The sequence below is a fragment of the Sceloporus occidentalis genome, unplaced genomic scaffold (assembly GCF_023333645.1).
Source record: "Sceloporus occidentalis isolate IW3139 unplaced genomic scaffold, rSceOcc1.0.p SCAF_1, whole genome shotgun sequence".
Classification (NCBI taxonomy): Eukaryota; Metazoa; Chordata; class Lepidosauria; order Squamata; family Phrynosomatidae; genus Sceloporus; species Sceloporus occidentalis.
In genome coordinates, this window is record NW_028316981.1 from 50,282,117 (window position 1) to 50,303,750 (window position 21,634).

The following is a 21,634-nucleotide window of genomic DNA, read 5'->3' on the forward strand; positions in this document are numbered from 1 at the left end:
GATGGTTGGAGTTCTTGTGCAGGTATTGGTTTGTATGTGTGGGTTTTCTGTATACTGTGTGACCCAAACGTTGCATGCCAGCCACAGATGCTGGTGAAACGTCAGGAAGAAACTCTTCTAGAACATGGCCACATAGCCTGAAAACCCCACAAAAAACTATAGAAACTGAACACTCAGTATAGCCTGTGTTAAATTCTATGTGAATAGTTTCCTTCCCCCCCCCCCCCAATTAATCATGTGTACTTCCTGCTGAGAGTGAGTGTGGTATAGTGGTTTTAGAATTGGACCATAACTCTGGAGACAAGGGTTTGGTTTCCTGCTTCTCCATGTAAATCTACTAGGTGATCTTGGGTGAGTCACATACTTTCAGCCCCAGAAAAGCCCATCATAGGTCATCTTAGTGTCACCATAAGTTGGAAAAGACTTGAAAACATACAACAGGAGCAACAACAACTTCCTGCTCTTCCCACATTTTTACATTTCCTCCCTACTTTTGTACATAGTTACAGATTTTAATATTCCTGCATTTGTTTTACAGTAGTTATATAGGGCTCAGTTTACTGGCCCAAAGGTTCCCACTGGTTTTGAGCCTGAGTTTCCCCAGCCAAGCCCAGTGCTCTGTCTAATGCAAGTGGTGAGGGACCTCTGCTTGTTCAAATACTGTTGAACTCTAGTACCCATCTGCCCCACCCAATATGGCTAATGGCCATGGGAAATGAAAGGTGTAATACAGTGATATCTCTAGGCCCATGGATTCTTTGCTCACAAACTATTATACCACAGAATAATTTAAACCACAGCTATTTTAAAACCTTGGCAAGGCTTTAAGTATTTCCCACTAATGTACAGAATTTACCATCTAAACCAATGTAGTTTATGCTTCTTTTTGACATGTCTGCATTTCTTTTCTTTTCCCCCCTAAACAAATCTGACTGTTCTTTATTCGATTGCCTGTGGTTCTGTGCTTAAAGCCCCTGGCAAATTACAAAGTATAGCAATTTCTAAAAATACCTTACTCTTATGAAGATAAGCTGTAGGTTGAAAGGCCACCTAGATGATACAGGAATAGTGTGCATAGAGCTAATTGCTCTGTATTTTAGGTTCACTAGAAAGCCACATTCATGCCAAGAAAGAATTGGTACAGGTTGCATGAATTAGGCCTTAGGCTGAAATATGCTCAACCTAATCTCACCCACAAATCTCATGGTTTATTTCAGGAGTTTTGGTATCTGAAAGTCAGCTCCAGTCACTCATTTACACATTGATTTTAATATAATATGGGGAGAGGCATACATTAGTCTTGGAAAATCACTATAATAAAACAAGATAAACATGGTTGCATGCCAATTTTATCTCTTGGTTTTGCATGTTTCCACAGGACCCTTTAGCCAGTAGCTTCTAGAAGGAGGCAGAGGCAGCTCTTTGGAGGTTGGTGCAAAGTAAATTTGACACTGTTCATTTTGTATGTAAATGTGTTCCATCATTGCAACATAGTCCTGAGAGTAATGCAGGTGGAGACCAGTGAGAGCAGCATTTGGATTCTGAACATATAAATATTGAGAAGGGGATGTAGTACTACATGTTTGAGTGCTCTCTCAGAATGGTCATAGGTGGGGGACAGCCGGGGGAAGAACTGTCTGGGCAGCTAGAAAGAAAAAAAAACATGTACCAGAGAGGCTGAGCCATTTTCCCTAGAATGTTAGTTTTGTTTGTTGGCGAAAGTTGAGCAGTAATAAAAAGCAACTCCATATCTCCAGGTACTTCATATCTTATGGAATATAAGAACAGCTTTACCTCTTGATTCTGTTGAATTGGTCCCTCTGCCCTAAAGTGTTGGGCTTCCTATCTTGTGTTGTATTTCCAAATACAACACAGTTTCCTAGATCTCAGTTGGTCTGACTATGCTGTTTTAATCTCATTTTGCACAAGGGACCAAAAAGGTAATGTATTTATTTAACATTTTCTATATACCACTGAACTGGCAGTACCTAAATTCCCTTCTGGCTAAGCATTAGTGCCATTTCTCTTTACATTTTGATCCATCCACTTATTTTCAACTCTTCCTTTCCTTGCCATCTCACACAACCTGTCTCCTCACTATTACCTTTTCCCAATGAGAATCTGCTTGACCCCCATCCCCACCTTCCATTTTAATGTCCTGAAGCTAAAGCCAGAAGTCCAAGGCAAGTCATTTTTCCTGGGATGTTCACTGATTATCTGGGGAACCAATTTTCAGATATTTTAGAGACAGAAGTGGTTCTATGAGAAAAGAAACCAAAATCATTCATAACAAAATAGATACCTTTTTGGATCTTGCTTTATAATGAATAAAAATTGCTTGCTGAATATGTATCTACATCTGTGGGTACATCAAATATCTTTTTTGTATGTGTGTGTGCATGCACATAATGGCAGAGGGATGAAAAGGAAGCTACCACTTTCCAGTTTCATTATCCTATTTCTTTGATTTCTTTCTTGCGCTGCTGACATGCTTTGCACTGCTGACACGCTTAGCCTCCACCTTTTTCTTCCTCTGCACAGTAGGCTGCACTTCCGAGAAGAACTCCTTAATCTTCATATTATTCAGGCTAAATACAAGGAAGAATTAAGGAAGAAGGTTCACAGCAGACTGTATGGTAAGCTTAAACAATATACTGAAAGAGCTTGTAACCTATGGCCACAACAGGCTGCATTATGTGGAAATAGGTGCACTATGGCCAGTGGCATTACTATAGGTGTATGATGTGTGACACTACTGCTCCTCAAACATCTGCTTTTGGGCAGAAACAGGCTGTGCCATTCACCTATGTCCCATTAAAATGCTGAATAGATGGGTTCAGTGGGACGAGGTTCAGTGGGAAGTAAAATTTCAAATTTCAAATTTCAAAAAAAATTAAAATTTGTTTTAAATTTTCATTAAAACATAACATTTTACCAAATTTTCACTTTAAGCACATGAAACTCTGTATATTTAAATACATTTAGGTTGTATATATGATGTTGTAATTTAAAAGTATAATTTTAATTTTGCTAGTTGTTTATGTCACAACTATCACCATTACATTCAGAGATACATGGGGATTATTGTTTATGAATAACATTAGTACCATAAGCATTACTATGGACTCTGTATAATGTGGTATAGGAGGAGATCAGTGGGGGGTGACACCATGAGTTACCACACTGGGTGACACCAACCTTAGTGATGCCACTGACTATGGCCACAAGTTTGATAAGCTTCAGGACCCTAATTTCCAGGAAATACAGAGGTAGATGGTGACATCATGACCTTGGGGGATCATCCAATCACTGTGTAAAGGTTTCATTCAAATAAAATGCAATCCAGTTTGTTTGTTCATTACAAAAGACAGATGGGAGAATTTAAAATTATGAGACCAACCTTGTGAAAGGCTGCCCTAGATAGAGAAATCTGCCTGACACTGAGTCATTAGTTATCTAGCCCAGTATTGTCAACTCTGTCCTTTCTCTGGGATTTCAGGAAGCATGCTTTCTTAGCTTTACCTGGAGCTGCCAAGTATTCCTTAGCAGTCTCCTATCCAGATACTAATCAGATCTAACCCTGCTTAGTTTCCAAAATGATTTATTTTATTTATACCACACCTTCCTCCCAAACAGGACCTCAGATCAGACAAGACTGGATATATTCAAGGTAGTATGGTGTGGCAAAAGTTACAATAATAACAACATAGCACTCTGTATATTTGTCACATCTATTGACCCACATAAGCATGGGATCTAGTACATAATTTGGCATCCTGAGAATATTAGATTTAATTTAAAAAACAAAACAAAAAGCAAACAAATTTCTGGCACAGCTAGTCATAGAAATTTTTAAGCTGGGACTAGTTACAATTTTTAAAATGCGGCCTAGATGTCTATTAAGATTAATAGGTTTTACAAAAACATTTATTCCCCTAAAGCTCTACAATATCCCACAGTTACACTGCTTAGCAGCCTCCAACTGATCCATTGCCTTCATATTATTGTTTCCTACTAGCCTTCTAGCAGCCATATTTTAAGAAAGAAATTGAAAACCAGTCTTGAAATAAAAATGCATTATTCCAAGAAAATATATGTAAATTTAATTTGCATAATTTATTTTGAACGCATAATCTGACATTTTGTGAGACAATGTACATGGCCCTTCAAACAAAGCATCAAATTCAGTGGCGAATCTGCACATTTAGCCTGTATCTTTACATATTTACCTGGGAGGCAATCCCACTAAACTTAATGGGACTTACTTCTGAGTAGCATGCACAGGTTTTTCTGAAAATGGGAGATCTGTTCTTCTAGCCTTTTCTTACACTGTTTCTAAATGCATGTCAATGGAGGGAGCTATCTTAGTCTGAATCAAACTATTTAGCTCAACAAAGTCTATTTTTACTGCAGCAGTTCAACAGTGCCCAGCCCTTAGATGCTTTAATTCAAGATTAATGTTATTAAAATGTATTAAAATATTGCTATTCTGTACCATATCAGAAGATCTTAGGGCAGCATACAAGTAAAACCAATATAAATAGGTTAAAACAAAATCTGTGGTTCCTCCCAAATGAAATAACATAATAGACTTAAAACACAACATTGCCCTGCCTCTTCTGGATGTGGTCAGCATTCTGTCTTGTCTCACAAGATGCATAAGAATGTTGACAAACATCCATAAATCTGGATGCTTTCCCTATCTTGTCTGTCCTCAGTATCTGCTGCCCACAGAGATACTTCACAGTGATGTTCCTTGTTCTCATCTCTATTCTGGTTCTCAACCAGCACCACACTATATTCCAATAACTCCCACCATCATTCATATGGTTACCTATGCACCCTTGGCTAAAGGCAACACCTTTCCTCCTGCCAGTGACCATAATTAAAACTGATCTTGTCACCTCATTACTATAGCCACAAGTTTTTCATTTCTATTGCTATTCACACATACAACTTTCTTATTCATAGCTATAAACGTCTGTTCCTAGGCACTTCCTCCATACCAGATCATAGAATCATAGAGTTGGAAGAGACCACAAGGGCCATCCAGTCCAACCCTCTGCCATGCAGGAACTCACAATCAAAGCATCCCTGACAGATGAAGTTGACTTAAGTCTACAAAGCCTATGCTATCTATGTCTTTCTCTCAGTCTCAAAGGTGCTACAAAATCCCTTTGCACATGAATGCATTTATTATTAAATGTGTGCAATGGCCTGTCACTTCTGGGGCTAGGTTTTGGGGTAAAGGTCCAGAGTCACACTCAGCCTCATAAGTACAAACCTTCCAAATGCAGCAAAGATGGCTTGCTACATTTTGAACTTAGTGAAGCAGAACATATTATCATCTTTGTTGAGTGCTCCTTCTACAAGATGTATGAGTTCAGAGCCTAAATTTGCCCAACTGAACCACTGTCTGCATCAATTTTCTTTTAGTCACTGCATTTTTATCCTGGCTTCCTCCAAGAAATTCAGGGTTATGTGCTTCTGTCCATCCTTCTAAATCTTAAACAAACTAGCAAGCCACCCCCCCCCCCCATTCAAGTTAGTCTAAGATTAAGAGAGTGAGGTTGTTTAGGCTTTGAAGCCTGTTCACATTTTATGCAAACTGACAGTGATACACCAGCATAGACCCACTGACCGGGGGTGGGGGGGGGGACCTGGGTCAGTCTAATCTTAGTGCAGTACTCCATTCACCACATCACAGGAATGCTCAATTAACTCTCTTGCATGTTCACAGAGTGCTGTCATTGCCTCCAGTGTTGTACAGAAATGCAACTGTATAAAATGATTTTAGGGTGAATTAGATACTGCAGTTTTCCTAGAAGACTTCAAAGAAGTACCTGTGCTAGTCTCTTTCACAGTAACTGACCACTGTAAAGATATAAAAGTGCTGTATCACCTCACCCAGACATTTGAAAATGTAGGGCAAGGGACATGATTTGCATCTTTTTTGATCCTCTTACATTCTGTCTTCTAGTCCCCCAGCTGTATAAATATGCTTTTTAACCTGAGGCTTTGATATCACTCTGTACCTCATGTGAAGAAGTGGATTTCTATACATGAAATATTGCATTAGAATTTCTTTTTTTAAAAAAGTTAGCTTTAAAGGTGCTGCTGTGTTCTCCTTCCCTCCACTTCCCTCCTTTTTATGAGGACTTCCTAGTCTCACCCGTATTTTGTCATCTAGAATTATTTTTCTGCAGCCTCTCAGTCAACTTCTTCTATTATAAAGTGGAATTGTTGCTAAAGTGAAATAGCTACACAGAGTAAAATTGGGGCAATTTAGAAAAAATTAAAATGCTCATAACATCATGACAGCTCAAGCTTATCAGGATCTTCTGATGATAAATAGTAAAGCATCAAAATGTACAGAATGGTCAAATGTGCCCATTAACTTGCTATTCTAGTTGGCAGGTTGTTTATAATAACATCCTGGATTGGTATATCTGTTTTAGAAAAGCAAAAATGGCAATCAATATCTGTCAAGATTTGCATAGGCACCTTGCCTGCCATATAAAAATTAGTACAGTGTGCCCCGCGTCATACACGGTTGCCTCTTACGCGGCTTTCAGCTTACGTTGAAACAATGGCACATGCGCCATGCCATGTGCATAAGCCCCATTATTTTCAATGGGGCTCGAGCATACACGCTATTTGCCTTACGGGGGGGGGGGTGTCTGGAATAGATCCCCCGCATAAGGCAAGGGCGCACTGTATGAAAGTTTAAGTTCTGTAATTATCACAGAGAAATTCCACATTTGCAGCAATGACTTTTGCAGATTTGATTATTCACGGATTTATTAATATGTTCTCTCTAGGAATAGCTAGGTCCGCCAGTGAAACTCTATGCTCAAATTTAAACAAAAGTCACACTGAAGAACCAAGAGATTCCTACAGAGAACACTTCACTGGGCATTTGTAGCTCCTCCAGTGCAATTATGTGGTCAATATGTGGCAGATGTTGACCACAGAGTTGCACTGGAGGACCTAGAGATTTCTAGAGAGGTGTTCTGTCAGGTAAAAACATAGTGTTTTTGTTATTTGCATTTTTTCCACATTCATGGAGGTCCTGTGCCCTTAACCCCTGCGAATGTGGACAGATGAGTGTAGTGATCTCAGCCACATGTGGTGTGATAACATTGGGGAGTTGGCAAGTATGATTCAAGCATGTTCAAATTGTTCCTGTGGGAAGAACCTGGGTGTAAGAACAAAAGGTAGTACTATTGGAATAGAGAGGGGCAAATATATTTATTCGTTTTAACAAATGGGAAATGAGCCCATTGTGTGTCATTCAATTGGGCATTGTTAACCCTTGCTGTTAAGTTCTGACAATAAGCATCTCTGGTTTGGAGCTGTTGTTACTGGATAAAAATTTACTGCATTTTTACTACTGAAGTTAGAGTTTTCTGAACTTGGTTCCTGCTACACCTATCAGTATCCTACAGGGTTATGGAACCTACAAGCTTACAAATGCCTCTGCTGGTGAAGAAATAACACAAATGATGTCCTTCATGTGGTAACTGTACTCATCATTGTATAAGTATTCATACAGTGTCCTAATATGTTCACTTTAATAACCTGTTACTTAATATAAGATATTAAGGAAAACATCATTGGCAATGTCTCTTGACATAATGGTTAGTCATTAAAATTTGACCAGGCTACTAATTTTCTAACAGAAAGTGTAAATTCGTCACCTGTAACCTGAAAATAGGGCTCTGAGTAAGTACAACAGAAATCAGTTAGCACCCTTGTCAGATGATTACCCCAGGTGCTTTCAAAGAGCTAGGTCAGGGGTAGGCAACCTTTTTGAGCTGGGGGCCGGGTTGCTGTCCCTCAGACAACTGGGGGGCCGAAGCAAAAAATAAATAAATAAATAAATAAATAAATATTTTTTTTTAAATGTAAATAAATAAATAAACTGGGGCAAATTTAGGACAACATTTTCAAATTGTGGACACTTTTTTTAAAAAAGTGGAGGACACGCAAAAAAAATTGCTGATTTTTTTAAAAAATGTTAATATAAATGCATGTTTCTGAGGTGTCTATAGACAATTGCCCCCCTTGCCCCTGCACGCGAGAGGCCAAAGGCCCCGGCGGCAATCGGTGGCAGGACCGGGCTGGGGCCGGTCCCAAGGCCTCGCCGGGCCGCATCCGGCCCGCGGGCCGCAGGTTGCCTACCCCTGAGCTAGGTACTGCATAGTGTGTTTTGTGTGTATGTGTAATGATATATTTATACAAGCCTGTTCTGTGAAAAGTACCTATTTCCCATGTGAGAGAATGAAGCAGGGAAAGAAAGAGCCATTATCCCATGTTTCTGCCTAATCGGCCATCTACTGTGGCCTGAGAACACCAGACACCTGCTCTCCAGCTTGTATTTGATATACCAAAGAGGAGTCTCCCTGCTTTCCTCCATTCATCATAGCAAACTCACAGTAAGCATAAGGTCATTGTCTCTCCTCATTTGCCTCCCCTCATGATCTTTCTGCTTTTATCCTCCTCATTCACCTTCCTCCTCTATACTCTGGTTTGCTTCTCTCTCTCTCTCTCTGTACCACCATAGCTTTTTAAAAGCTTAATGCTGCTTTCCTACTCTTTGCCTTCTGCAGAAGCAGCAGCAGCAGCAAAAGAAAAGAAAAAGAAAGAAAGAAAGAAAGAAAGAAAGAAAGAAAGAAAGAAAAGGGGGGGGGGGTTCTTGTCTTTTATTGCCTTTTAATTTAACTACTATTCTGGGTATCTAAACTTTGGTCTTGATTTTCTTCCCAGGAACCATAAAAGGATGCAACACCATCCAGACCCAGACCTCTAGGTCTACCTGTTCTTGTGGTAGGAATCATGTGAATTGTACATTTCTTCATTCCCAGTGCCAGAATATCCTAGATTCAGGTAGCAGGTAATGCAAGGAGAGATAGTAGAGCTTAACAAGTAGCAAATGATGGTAAAAACCTCATCCAGAAATTCTGGAAAGACCTTGGCAGAGTAGATAACATTGGGATAGAATCTGTGATTCCCAAACTATAAATGGCTTTATATCAGGTCGGACTATTTGATCATCTCACCCAGTGATTCCCAACCTCAGGCCTTCCAGGTGTTTTGGACTTCAGTTCCCAGAATCCCAGACTATTGGCCAAGATCACTGAGGGTTCTGGGAGCTGAAGTTCAAAACACCTGGAAGGCCTGAGATTGGGAATCACTGGGTGAGATGATCAAATAGTCTGGCCTGATATAAAGCCATTTTTATGATACTAATAATCCCATATTGTCATAATCCCCAGATACTACATTTTAAATGTACCAACCTTTCTACGACTTTAAAAGTTGTCGTCGGAGATTCAGCAGTGGGACTAGGAGGAAAAATGAACAAAAGCCTATATTAAAGAACATGCATTTTTATTTTGTTCCACCCATTATTTACAGTTTAATTGCTTGGATATTCATACTGCAATTGCAGCAACCAACGTTGTAGATATATGCTTACCTGGAACCATAAAAAATCATTTACAAAAATCTTCCTAGGTAATTTATTCATCCCATCACCTTGGAACCCATGTCAGGAAAGGGACATTAAAGTTTTTGAAGGATAGCACATTGTTACCATTTATCGGAAAATTAGTGTTGACCTCTTGTAAAATGAATATATGTATTTCCAGAACCATTTTATTAAATCTACTGGATGTGATTGCTTTCATAACACTCAGAAATATTATTCTTCCTTGCAAGTTCCATATCAGACTTCCAGTAGTAGCAGAAGTAAATTTATTGGTTAATTTATTATAGGTTTATTCCACCTTTCTTTCAAGGAGTTCAAGGTTGTATAAATACTTGTCCTATTATTTTACTCCCATGGGGTGGACTAGGATGGTTGTTTGAAACTGACCTAGGGTCACCCAGACAGCCTTACAGCTGAATGTAGACGATGACCCAGATTTTCCTGATCCTAACAATCTAGCCAGGATGCTGTAGTAAATGCATGTCCCTTGAGTTTGTGACCCACAAATGTGGATGCTGGCTACTAATCAAGCATGCCATCCCATCTGCAGATCAATAGAATCCTCTTTGGACTACCTGTCTGGGACTGAATGAACTTAGGAGGAGGGGTTAACATCCTGAGAGACCAGAAAAGAAAGGACCAGTGTGTTGCACTCATAACAATTCAAAAAGGATGTTGACAAGCTGGAGGGTGACCAAAATGGTGAAGGGTTTGAAAACCATGCCCTATGAGCAGAGACTTAGGGAGCTGGGGTATGTTTAGCCTGTAGAAGAGAAAGTTAAGAAGTGGTGTGATAGCGCTGTATGAATATTTGAAGGGATGTCATATTGATGATGGAGGAAGCTTGTTTTCTGCTGCTCTAGAGAATAGGACCCAGAGCAATGGATTCAAATTAGAGGAAAAGAGGTTCCACCTCAACATTAGGAAGAACTTTCTGACAGCTGTTTGATAATGGAACACACTCCCTCAGAGGGTGGTGGAGTCTCCTTCTTTCAAGATTCTTAAACTGAGACTGGATGGCCATCTGTTGGGGGTGATTTGGATTTTGTGTTCCTGCATGGCTGGGGGGTTGGACTGGATGGCCCTTGTCAGCTCTTTCAACTCTATGGTTCTATGATTCAGTGGGTTTCTGGTTTTGCAGCTTCTCTGCTTGCTGCTTTTAGTTGTCTAGGATATCCAGTAAGAAGCAGTTATAATTTACTATTCCAGCTAAAACCATTTCAGAGTCATATGCAAAGGGTGAAAGGTCAGTAAACCCCCTACTCTAAAAGAAGGTAAGATGAGTCACAGGTCCTTCTTGTCAGCTGCAGCTGAGTAGCAATCCTAGGAGAAGGATTCTCATGTTTGAAAATAACCTGTGATTCTGATTCTGCAAATTTAAGTCCAGTTCATTCTATGAGATAACAATCTAAACTATAATTCTGTGTATCAAATTGGAAAAATGGTAAGAGGTGTAGAACAGCTATCTGCAATGAGTTTGGTATAATTTTGCCCACATTCATTACCACCTGCAGAGAACTTCTGAGAAACAAATAGATTTATAGCATGCAAGCTATAAATTTTTTTAAATTCAAGGATTCTATCAACACAATAAGGAGGAAAGAGACTGTCATGATGTACTGATTAGCTGGTGATGAATGTGGGCTGTTTGTGCCTACACCTCCCACTGGGTGAGTAAGGTAACACACAACTTAGGCTGGGAAATGTCAGAAATTTGTCTCCTCCCTCATAAAATGTCAGTGTTTTTTTTTTCCTAGGGCAGCCTGCCTCACACTTTGAAAACCATCAGTCTAAAATTAATGCTCTGTCACAAATCTCACCAAGACATCAGGTATATCACCCAGGAATTATTGCCCATGATAGCTAAAAGGAATGTTTGAGTCCAGAGGGAGAATGACACTGTTAATCAGTGGCTGAACAACAAAAGCAGAATAAGGCAGTAAAGGTTTGTGAAAGACTTAGACACTACCTTAGCCTGAAAAGGATAGTCCAAAAAGGGGACACGGGCTTGCATAAAATCAAATGCAAATCTAGCAATACAGTGGGCTCTTGGTTTCTGCTGAGGTTTGGTTCCAGGAACCACTGTGAATACCAAAATCCATAGAAGACCAAGTCCCATTATGAAAAGTGGTGTCCCTTATATAAAAAGGCAATCTAAGTTTGCTTTTTGGAAATTTCTCCTCAAAATATTTTCAAGCCATGGATGGTTGAATCTGTGGATGCAGAACCCATAGATACAGAAAGCCAACTGTAAGCAGTTAAAATTTATATAGAATTATGGATACATCTCACCATAGTGAAGAACACTATGCCCAGGTGACCCATGTGCTTAATCTCCTGTCTAGGTGCACAATGCTGATGGGCTTCAGATTCCACTCTGGACAGCCTTCAAACTGACTACAGGTCTCTGTAAAATGGGACACATTGGCTGGAATCCTGTCACTTCAGCCCTTTCAAGAATAGACTGACAGAATCAACTGCTGAATGGTGAGAAAATACCATTCCAATTTACTCAAAGGGTCTACTCTAGTCAGGACTAAAATAAAATTTTGGCCACTGTCCACCATTTATTATCTTCCAATTATTCTTACTGACCGCTCAGAAGCATCTCACTAGTCAAGGAGGGAATGGAACACCAGTCTAAACAGATATGTCTCAATCAGCAGGGCTCCCCTTATCAAAATTAAACTGGAAATAATTGTGAATAGGGACTGCCAGATTCAATAGATGACACCATTTCTGTAGTATTCTGTGGTATATAATAATAATAATAATAATAATAATAATAATAATAATGATGATGATGATGATGATGATGCACATTGGGTCAATTTTAATTGGGTACCACTTTCAACTATATGTGTATTACTTATTATTATTATTTTATTCATTTATATTTCATCTTCCTCCCAACAATGGGACTCAAGGGGTCTAACAACATACCTAAAACAACCCAGATTAAAAATTATACAAATGTATTTGATAAAGTAAAATATAAAGTTATCTAAAAAAGCAATTAAACAATTTAGCACATAAAACATTAAAATTCATTAAAAGATTGTATGGACCATAAAACATAGAATCATAGAATTCTATGACAGCGTTGGAAGAGACCACAAGGTCCATCATAGAGTTGGAAGTGACCACAAGGACCATTCAGTCCAACTCCCTGCCATACACATTACATCATTTAAAAAGCACATTACATTATTAAAAGCCCATCCCATTCATTTTCCAAAAGCTTGGTGTTTTCACTCACCAATGGAAGGAAAGCAAGGAGGGAAGTTTAAGAGAGCAGCCACTGAGAAGGCCCTCTTCCTTGTTCCTACCAAATAAGCATGAGATGGTGGTGGGATGGAGAAAAGGGATTCTCCATGAGATTTTAAAGTTCTACTGAGCTCATAAAAAAAGATAAGATCCTTCAGATAGCCTGGACCCAAGCCATATAGGGTATCACCAGTACGTTGAATTGTCCCCAGAAATGGAGTGGCAGCCAGTGGAGCTGTTGCAACAAGGGAGATCTATGCTCCTTGTAGCCAGTCACATTTAGCAATCTGGATGCAGCTCTTTGGAACAAATGACATTTCTGAGCACCCTTATTGCTATACCATAAGTCATCAGTTAGATGTTAGCCTGTTTTGGGTCAGAGGTTTCTCCCAGTATTTCTCTAATCTCAGTCTCATTCATTTAATTGTTTCCAGTTCCTTAAAAAATCAGAGGACTAGTTTAGCTCCACTCCCTGAGAAGGGATGCTTAGGAGTGATTGTGTCCACTGCCCTGGTCATTTTGCCATTCCATAGATCAAACAGGACTTTGCCAAAGCAGCAGAAAAACTCCTCAAGAACCATTAGGAATTACCCAGATGCATAATTCATCTGGGCCAGACCATCTCAATGGTCCTAATACCGCTACCGTGGCTCTGGGTTCCAGTAAATCTAAACCTGACCTAGAAGTGATCTGTCCATGAAAAAGGAACAGGAAAAAACTCCTCCATTCCCAAATCGCCACCATCCTATTCTGTACAGAAAACAAGGTCTAGAGTGTAACCCAGCAGCATGAGTGGAGCCAGGTACCAGTTGGTACAGAGCCATGGTTGTCATGGTCGACATGAAGTTCTGAGTCACTCCTGACAGGGTGATTTTGGCATGAATGTTGAAGTTCCTCAGTATCACAAGCCACAGGGACACCAACACCACCCCAGCAAGCTGGTGGACAGTACACCAACAGAATCTTTAATCTGTCCTGGTCCCCTCACCATCAAATAAACACACTCAAACTTTGTAGACTGATGCATATGACACCTGGCCAGAGGGATAATATCCCAACAGACAATTTCATCTTCAACTCTACCTCTCCACTGTGTCCGGTCTTGCCAGCACAGAGAATCCTGGTGGGCAAAGCTGAGAGAGATTAATGCCTTCCCTGCTCTGCCCATCCAACTAGGTCTCTGTAATACATAGCGGGTCAGCACATTAATCCAGAATCAAGTCCTGAATGGCAGCTGTCTCACCATTCACTGACCTAGCATTAGTGTAGCCCTGGTGGCAAATTCTCCCTCTAAAGAATTCTGAATAAAGTACAAGAAGCTTTTGGCTCACTGGATTCAAATCTCTGCTTAGCTAGGGAAACCCACTGAGGGTCTTTGGGCACGTCACACTCTCTCTGCCTCAGATGAAAGCAATGAGAAGCCCATGCTGAACAAATCTTGCCAAGAAAACACAATGATAGGGTCACCATAAGACAGAAAGAATTTAAGGCAGACTACTACTACAACACTAGTTAATGGAAGATCTAGATATCTTTCCTAGCAAATACCTACACTTGTATAAGAAGGCTCTGCTAAGACCCCACTGAAGTAAAAATACATACACAGCAGAAGCTGTGTTCACAACAATATTCACTTCATCCCTTTTAAAAAGAAAAAGATTACACCATAGCTTTTGTTTTCCTTTGAACTTGTGCTCTTGTAGTTGCAAGTTGTCTACCAAACTAAGGGAGAAGGATTGCATCTTGATCTAAAGAGACAACATTAATTTCTTTTTTCTTATCCCTGCACAAAGTCTAAGGAAGATTTAGATTACAATTGGGTTAGATAAGAACCTGCAGAAATCCCAGAGGGTCAGCAAAGTAATTCACTCCTGTGACCCATGTTTCTCTGAAGCTCCAGGACTTAATGTACAAAAGAAAATGCCTTTTGTAAAGGCTAGTTCACTGGATGCTTATTTAAGTGAGAGTATGGGCACAGAAGCAAGTATGTGTGAAAATGGCCTTTTGGACTTGACAACTTTGTTTTTAAGAGAGAAACTGAAACAAAAATATACTCAGGTTTGGGTTTCTCTAGTATAGTAACTTTGTCTGTTGTTTTAACAACAGGACCCATCTAAGGAGAGGCAGTGCAGATATGAGAGGAAGGGAAAGAGTGAGGGAGAGAAAGAGAGGATTGCACATTCCATATTTGTTTTCTTATTTATATTGTAGTGACCTGAGTGTACAACAGGATGGTAACATATTAAGTGGGTGTAAGGACCATTTTTTCCAGCACAGGACCTTTCAGCACCTGCATGGACTGGCAAGAAAGAAGGTGGCCAAAAGTCCTCTTCTACTTTAGAAAAATGGATTATTTAAAATGTTATTTTTGCCAATGTTATGTATATTTTATATTTGTACTGAAACATTGGTCCTGAAAGCTTCCAGGAAAGATACTGCACCTTTTTCTTTTCTGCCAGATGTGGGGGAGGATTTGCTATAACAGCTACAAAGTGCCTTGAGGCCATATGGCCTACTCTTACTAGGATTCCTTTTTTGCAATATATATGTGTGTGTGTGTGTGTGTGTGTGTGTGTGTGTGTGTGTGTGCGCGCACACACACACACACACATGTATGCATTATAGAATATATAGTATTACCTTTGTTTCACAATTTCTTGCTAGAGACAGAGAATTAACCTCTTACTATGGGACCAACCAAAAGCAATGAACAATACCTAACACAGAAGAAAGCAACATCTGTTCAAATATGCAAAATAAAATGTGAATAAGGATAAAATGACATTGTTTGCATGAGGACTTGAGGACTGGCTTAGCGTTTCATTATGTCTTGTGGCTGTCATGGTGCATTAAAAATCTGAAAATTAAAACAGCAGTCTCTCAATATGTGTAAAAATGCTGACTTGAAATGAAATGCCAACAGGAGGCAAACTAGAATGATGGGATTTGTGGTAATGACTTCAACTTAATTGGTCAGTTCTTTACATAAGCAGTGGGAAGAACCCACTATACTTTCCATTTGGATCACATAGTTAAAATATTGTTCTATAAAAACAGAACAACTTTAACAAGTAAGTCTGAATTAGGGTCCATGAACTTAAGTTTTTGCTTTTACAGTTCTTGGTCTTTGCATTGCTCCTCACCTTAAGATTTTTTAAAAAGGCAGAGTTTTACTAAGAAAACTAATTTCGAAAGGGTTAAATGAACAGGGAAAACTTCATTATAGCAAACTGGGATGATTGTTTTGCCTAATGAAGTGATCAGCAAAGCCCATTATGAAGTCTCCCTGTAGCTCTCTCTTTAAGATTGAATGCAATGCCAGCTTAGAGTTTTCTGACATTAGCCAAGTTCTCTTACAATCTCTCAAGCATGATTGGGTGGAGAAGTAAATTAAGCAATATAAGCTGGACTACTTTCCAAAACACAAACAGGTTGCAGTTATAAAAGTGCTACAAACTGCTAAAAACATCTTAGACATTGAAATGTACCTGTGAATATAATGATTTAGTTGTATTTATAACAAAAAGAACATTTAGCTCCTAGTGCCAGCTGCCCAGAGAGTGCAGAGTTAAAGGCCAGTACACTGTGTCTCCCTCCATTGGCCAGGGGAGCATAGGCCATTTGCTCATGGCACCCTTTGTCTCCCCTCTCAGGAAAAGGAGACCAGCCTGGCCCCTTCAGATCAAACAGAAATAGAACAGCTTTAAGGAACACGTTTCAACTTTCCTGGCAATAAAAAAAATGCACCAAAACTTTGTCAGTGAGATGGCATATCTGACTTCCTTTTATCCCAAGCCATTGTTTTTTTGCATCGTGACTTTTAGAACACAACCCTAACAGCAGGACCTCTCTCAATCTTTGCAAACCGTTGGCGGAGGGGGAGGGGCTTTTTCCACTGAAGAGAAAATTAAAATGTTTCCAATAAATAACAGGACATGCACACTCTCATACAGATTCTTCACTCCAAATCCTTTCCCTCAAGTTACCTTAAAAAGGCAACCACTGGGTTTTTGTTAAACGTTTAGTCATATAACATGCTTTTCCACCTTGAGATTTCATTCTAAAATTGCATTTCCATGTCGCCATAGTTTTTTTCTTAAAACCTGAAATGTGATTTTAGTGTGATTGTCTTCCCAGGCCCTGGGGATAAGGCAAGCTAGAAATCTAACTGAGCCAAATACAATTCCTTGAAAAGCTTTTCCCCACCTTTAGTAATGCTACATGGTAAGGAAATGAGTGCCATAAAGGGGAAAAAAATCTATTAACCCTCTCTTGTTTATTCAACCGATACTGGAAATGTTTGGGCTACAATCCTACCACTTTACTTAAGTTCCACTCACACTTAGACTAATTATAAGTCTTATATCCAGAACCATCACCCATACCCAACAACTGTCCCGATTTGGCAGGGACAGCCCTGATTAAGCTTCTGTTTTTCTACTTTTCCTTTTTTTCTTTTTCTTTTTCTTTTTGTTAAACATTTTAACACATAAAACACTAATCACACACATACAACTATATAACAACAACATATTAGAACAGATAATAATAGAAACCTTGTATATATGTTCTACTCATATCAGAATAAATTCATATTACATATCAATATTGATGGTCCCTCAAATTTCAATTCTACTAATCTATTACATTTCCAATCAGTTTATATAACATTTCTAATCCAACTCTATCTTGTATAACTTTACATTACCTTTCCTTCTTCCAAACTGTCTTCCTTAACCTAATCTAACTTAAACCTTCCCTCCTCTTCTCAAACTCCAGTCTTTCCCTTCTTGTTCTCTTCTTTCCTCACTCTATAACTACTCTTAAGCTCCTCCTCATCCTTTACTCCTTCTCTCTCTCTCTAATCTACATTCTCTTCTTCTCCATCTATTCCCATCTCACTTTCTCTCACTTTCTACTCTGTTACCCTTGGAGCAGTACAGACTGCCCCAAAGTGGCAGGCTACGGCTACCTGTTTTAACTGCAGAAGGATGCCGCAGCCGCCAAACTGTGCAGTGTCCCTCCATAATAAAAAGAACCTGGTTCTTCCAGGTTCTTTTTGTGGCGTGTTGCACATGTCACGAGTGCGCCATTGGCACACTCATGATATAAGCAACGCGCAGTGACACAAGATACTGAGTGGCATCGTTGTCATCATGGCAGCGCCCATGATGCCGCTGCCCGTACAGACTAGGATTCCGGAGCGTGCAGTTGCCGTGCACTCTGGAACCCTAGTTTTGGTGCTGGCACTCCGCTTTTGGCTGATTTGTCTCAGGCCCTTCCTTCACATTCTTTCACATTCACTACTAACCTTCCTTCCCATCAAATACCAATTTGCTTTCAACCAATTGGTCTTGACTTTTTGTAACACTGTTGTCCTACCTTTTCAACTGCTTTTAAAATGTCCAAGCTTCTCTCTTCTCCTTCCACCTTTCCCCTTTGTCCTCAGCCAATGATGAGGAATTATGGGACCTGCATTTTCAAAACATTGCTCTGGTCCAGGGGTATGCAAACTGCAGCCCATGGGACCCTACCTTCACGAAAGCCACCAGATCTGCACAATAAAAAAGCAGGTTCATTTGGGAGCACTTTTTTGCCCCCCAAACCACTCCAATACTTTAAAAAATGCAAAAAAGAAAACAGTTTGCTCCCCTAATCCCCCAAACATCCACAAAACAAAGAGAGAGGGGGGGGGATTGTCTCCAAACTGGTCAAAACAGCAGTAAGAAGTGGCATCATGTCACTTTGGGTGCACTGGAATGTGCTGCTGTGGCCTTCCAGGTGGGCACAGAAAGAAAAAAAATGGCTCCTGCCCTGTTTGCAGTTACCACCCCAATCTAGCCCTTTTTCCTGAGTTATATTTTAACTGCATCATACATGGGATGATTAGGAAACATCAATACAATAGAATCAAATGGAAGATTTTTCTCTAGGCCGGAGGAGGGAGGCAGAGGGATAATAAACTCTGTCTTCACACTGTTGCCAATGTCTTTATGTTAAATGCTATGACACAAAGGGGAAGCTCTGCAAAAATAATATATGTCAAGAGGTACATTAAAAACTCCCCAAAAGGCAACAACAAAGCCCCAAATGTCTTGGGATCTGAACATGATTTACAGGCAGTTCTCTTGCTTCTCCCATTACTTGCCTTCATTCGAAAAGCATTTTAAGTATTAGCAAAATTCCAGTGTATGTCACCACACTCAATTATTCACAGCAATGGATAGAGACGTTGACCGACTGCACAAGCATTAATGCAATTTAGGAATGGGAACTACTGGCTCCCTGATAATTTATTACGGATGATTATGCAGACCAGAAGAAAGTCAGGGGCTTACAACACAATAAATGTGCAATCCATAATCCATCACTAACTGAAACATAAACTGGATATCTCCAGTTTTTTCATTCTTTTTATTTATTTATTTATTTAAAGCCTTATTCACAAGGTGATTTTGTTTCTATTACTTCTTCCTTTGCAAGACTCTTATGACAATCACTTCCATTGGGTCAATATGTATGCAACAGGGGTGGACATTTGCAGACTCAAGAGGCATCCTCTTCTCCCATTGTCATCTGATATAAACAAATTTGTTTTAAGGTTACAGCCCACAAAGTTCATTTCATGCAGGTTTCAAACTATTACAAACAAACAGCTTCATTTATATACCGCTTCATACTGAATTAACAATGTCTAAGCAGTTTACAACTGTAAGCTAATTGCCCCCAACAATCTGGGTACTCATTTTAGTGGCCTCGGAAGGATGCAAGCCTGAGTCAAGCTTGATCCCCCTTAGCTGGGCTTGAACTTGCAACCTTATAGTTTTGAGTGAATGGCTGCAGTACAGGCATTTAACCACTGCACCACTGGGGCTCCTTGGGGAGGGGGGTATTTGAAAATAAAGAGAGGAAAAAGCTAAAGGCACACCAAACTTTCTACATTCTCCAAAGCCACACCTATATCTAAGTTTTGCTACAGCCCACAATTAAACAATGGGGATATGTCATCAGATACTCCAACATCTTGCAGATAAAAATTGGCAAGTGCATGGCAAAACAACATCAAAATGTGCTCAAGGGGGCAAAAAATGGCAAAAAGAAAAAGAAGAGGAAAAATAGAAGCTAGGAGAGGTTGCAGCAATTTGCTATTGTCTGAGCTTACCAGGAACAGTAAAACTCAGTTGCTTCCTCTCCTTTCTTCTTCTCTCCCCCTGCTAATTTCTTTTGAGTGCAAACTACTTTTGCACTTTGAACTCAGTTTGCAGCAACTGAAGTAAGTTAAGGCCAAAGAAGTAAAGTGGGAGGAGGAGAGAGAAATAAGGACATTTTAAAAGGACATGTTGCTTACCTGTAACTGTATTTCATCAAGTGATCATTTGTGAACTCAAATAGGTTATCTACATCTGAACAGTGCATCATCCAAACCCTTCTAGATCTGTTATGTAAGCATTTTGGTGGTAGCACTATCAACTCCTCATGCCCTGACTAGCATGCTTCCCCTCTAAACCCATGGATGCCAAAGCAGCAACCAAGGCTCTGAAGGAGAAGCAGATGACAAGGTGAGGATAGGCAGGGTTGTGTGAGTTCACAGATGACTACTTGAAAAATTACAGTTACAAGTGAGCAGCCTCTTCTCCTTTTTTAAAGTCTCTGTGGCTCACACAAATGGGAGACTAAGGTACTGTACATACAGCCCTGAAGGGGCAACATGTAGCCACCCCTTCTTCAGCCGGATCGAGGCCACGGCAACCTCACACCGCAGCCCCAATCCAGCCTCTGGAGGGTGCAAAAAGGAGCTGCAAAAAGCAGGGTTTTTTTAACCCTCCAAAGAGCACCATAGCCGTGGTGGTGCAGCTGTATGGTGCCCCTTCGGTGCTTTGGACACGGCGCTGAAGGTGCATCATGATGCCACACACCATCTGGAGTGGCATGCGGCATTAGGGCATCAGGGGGGTGGAGGTGGGCATGCATCATCAAGATGGCCAGTCTGGATAGCCCCTAACAAGCTACTAACCATAAGAGAAGAGAGTAATATGCCACACAGAAAAAGAGCACAATTCTCCCCAAAACAGCCTTCACCTGAGACTTTGTGTCTAGTCTATAGATAATGTTGAAGGCTGAAACCAAGTTGCAGCTCTACAGATGTTGGGTAGGGGACCCCTCTCAAGAAAGCTGCTGATACCACTGTCAGTCTGGTCTTGGAATAATGTTAAAGAGAGAGAGAGAGAGAGAGAGAGAGAGATGATTTTAGTTTAGAAAAGAAAATCAAGAATCCTTGCCTATTCTTTTCTTCAAGAATAAAATTTTCTCTTTTTTCAGCATTCCTGGACTTGTCTTTTCTTAACCAGATGCTGCAGTAAAAGCTGCAGAGCTTGTCCCCATACCCTCAGGGCCAGGAGCATCAGGACAAATAGTTCTCATGCTGCATGCCATATTCAGTTGCAGGATCTGATGCTGTTGCCTCAGCTGGAGCAGTACCCAAGCAAGGCGTTTGTCAGCTTGAACCATGGAGCAATGGTGCACTGGCACAAGTCACTGAAGTGTGTGTATGTAGGGGGGGGATGTGTACATGTATGCCATGTGTCTCATGGAGATAGCAGCACAGAATTGGAGTAGTTGCGCAACTTTACTTGGCTTCCCTGACTAGCCTAAATGTGGAATCACGTGATGATGATGTGAAGCCGGAGAAGCCTCAGCCTGGTGGGGTCAGAATCCGGGAAGGAAACCTTGCAGAATCTGCAATTTCCCCTTCTGAGAAAGCTCCTGTTTCTGTTGTGTATGGGAAACCTGCAGGAGTCAGTGATGAAACAGGTATTTCAGTACATTCCGGAGAATGTTCAAATTCAATTCGTATCAGAGGCAATGGCTCCATCT

The 21,634-nt window shown here is 40.2% G+C and overlaps 1 protein-coding gene across 1 annotated transcript in view; it reads right to left on the reverse strand.

The window, feature by feature from the left end:
• Positions 1–2,377: 2,377 nt before the first annotated feature.
• FAM149C (family with sequence similarity 149 member C) overlaps positions 2,378–21,634 on the reverse strand; it is an 86,844-nt gene continuing 67,587 nt past the window's right edge. The window contains exons 14-15 of the mRNA XM_089497260.1: positions 9,303–9,347; positions 2,378–2,588 (exon numbers count right to left, since the gene is read on the reverse strand). Of these exons, the coding sequence (XP_089353386.1) occupies positions 2,456–2,588; positions 9,303–9,347 (178 nt within the window). The 3' untranslated portion in view covers positions 2,378–2,455. The remainder of the gene's footprint in view (positions 2,589–9,302; positions 9,348–21,634) is intronic.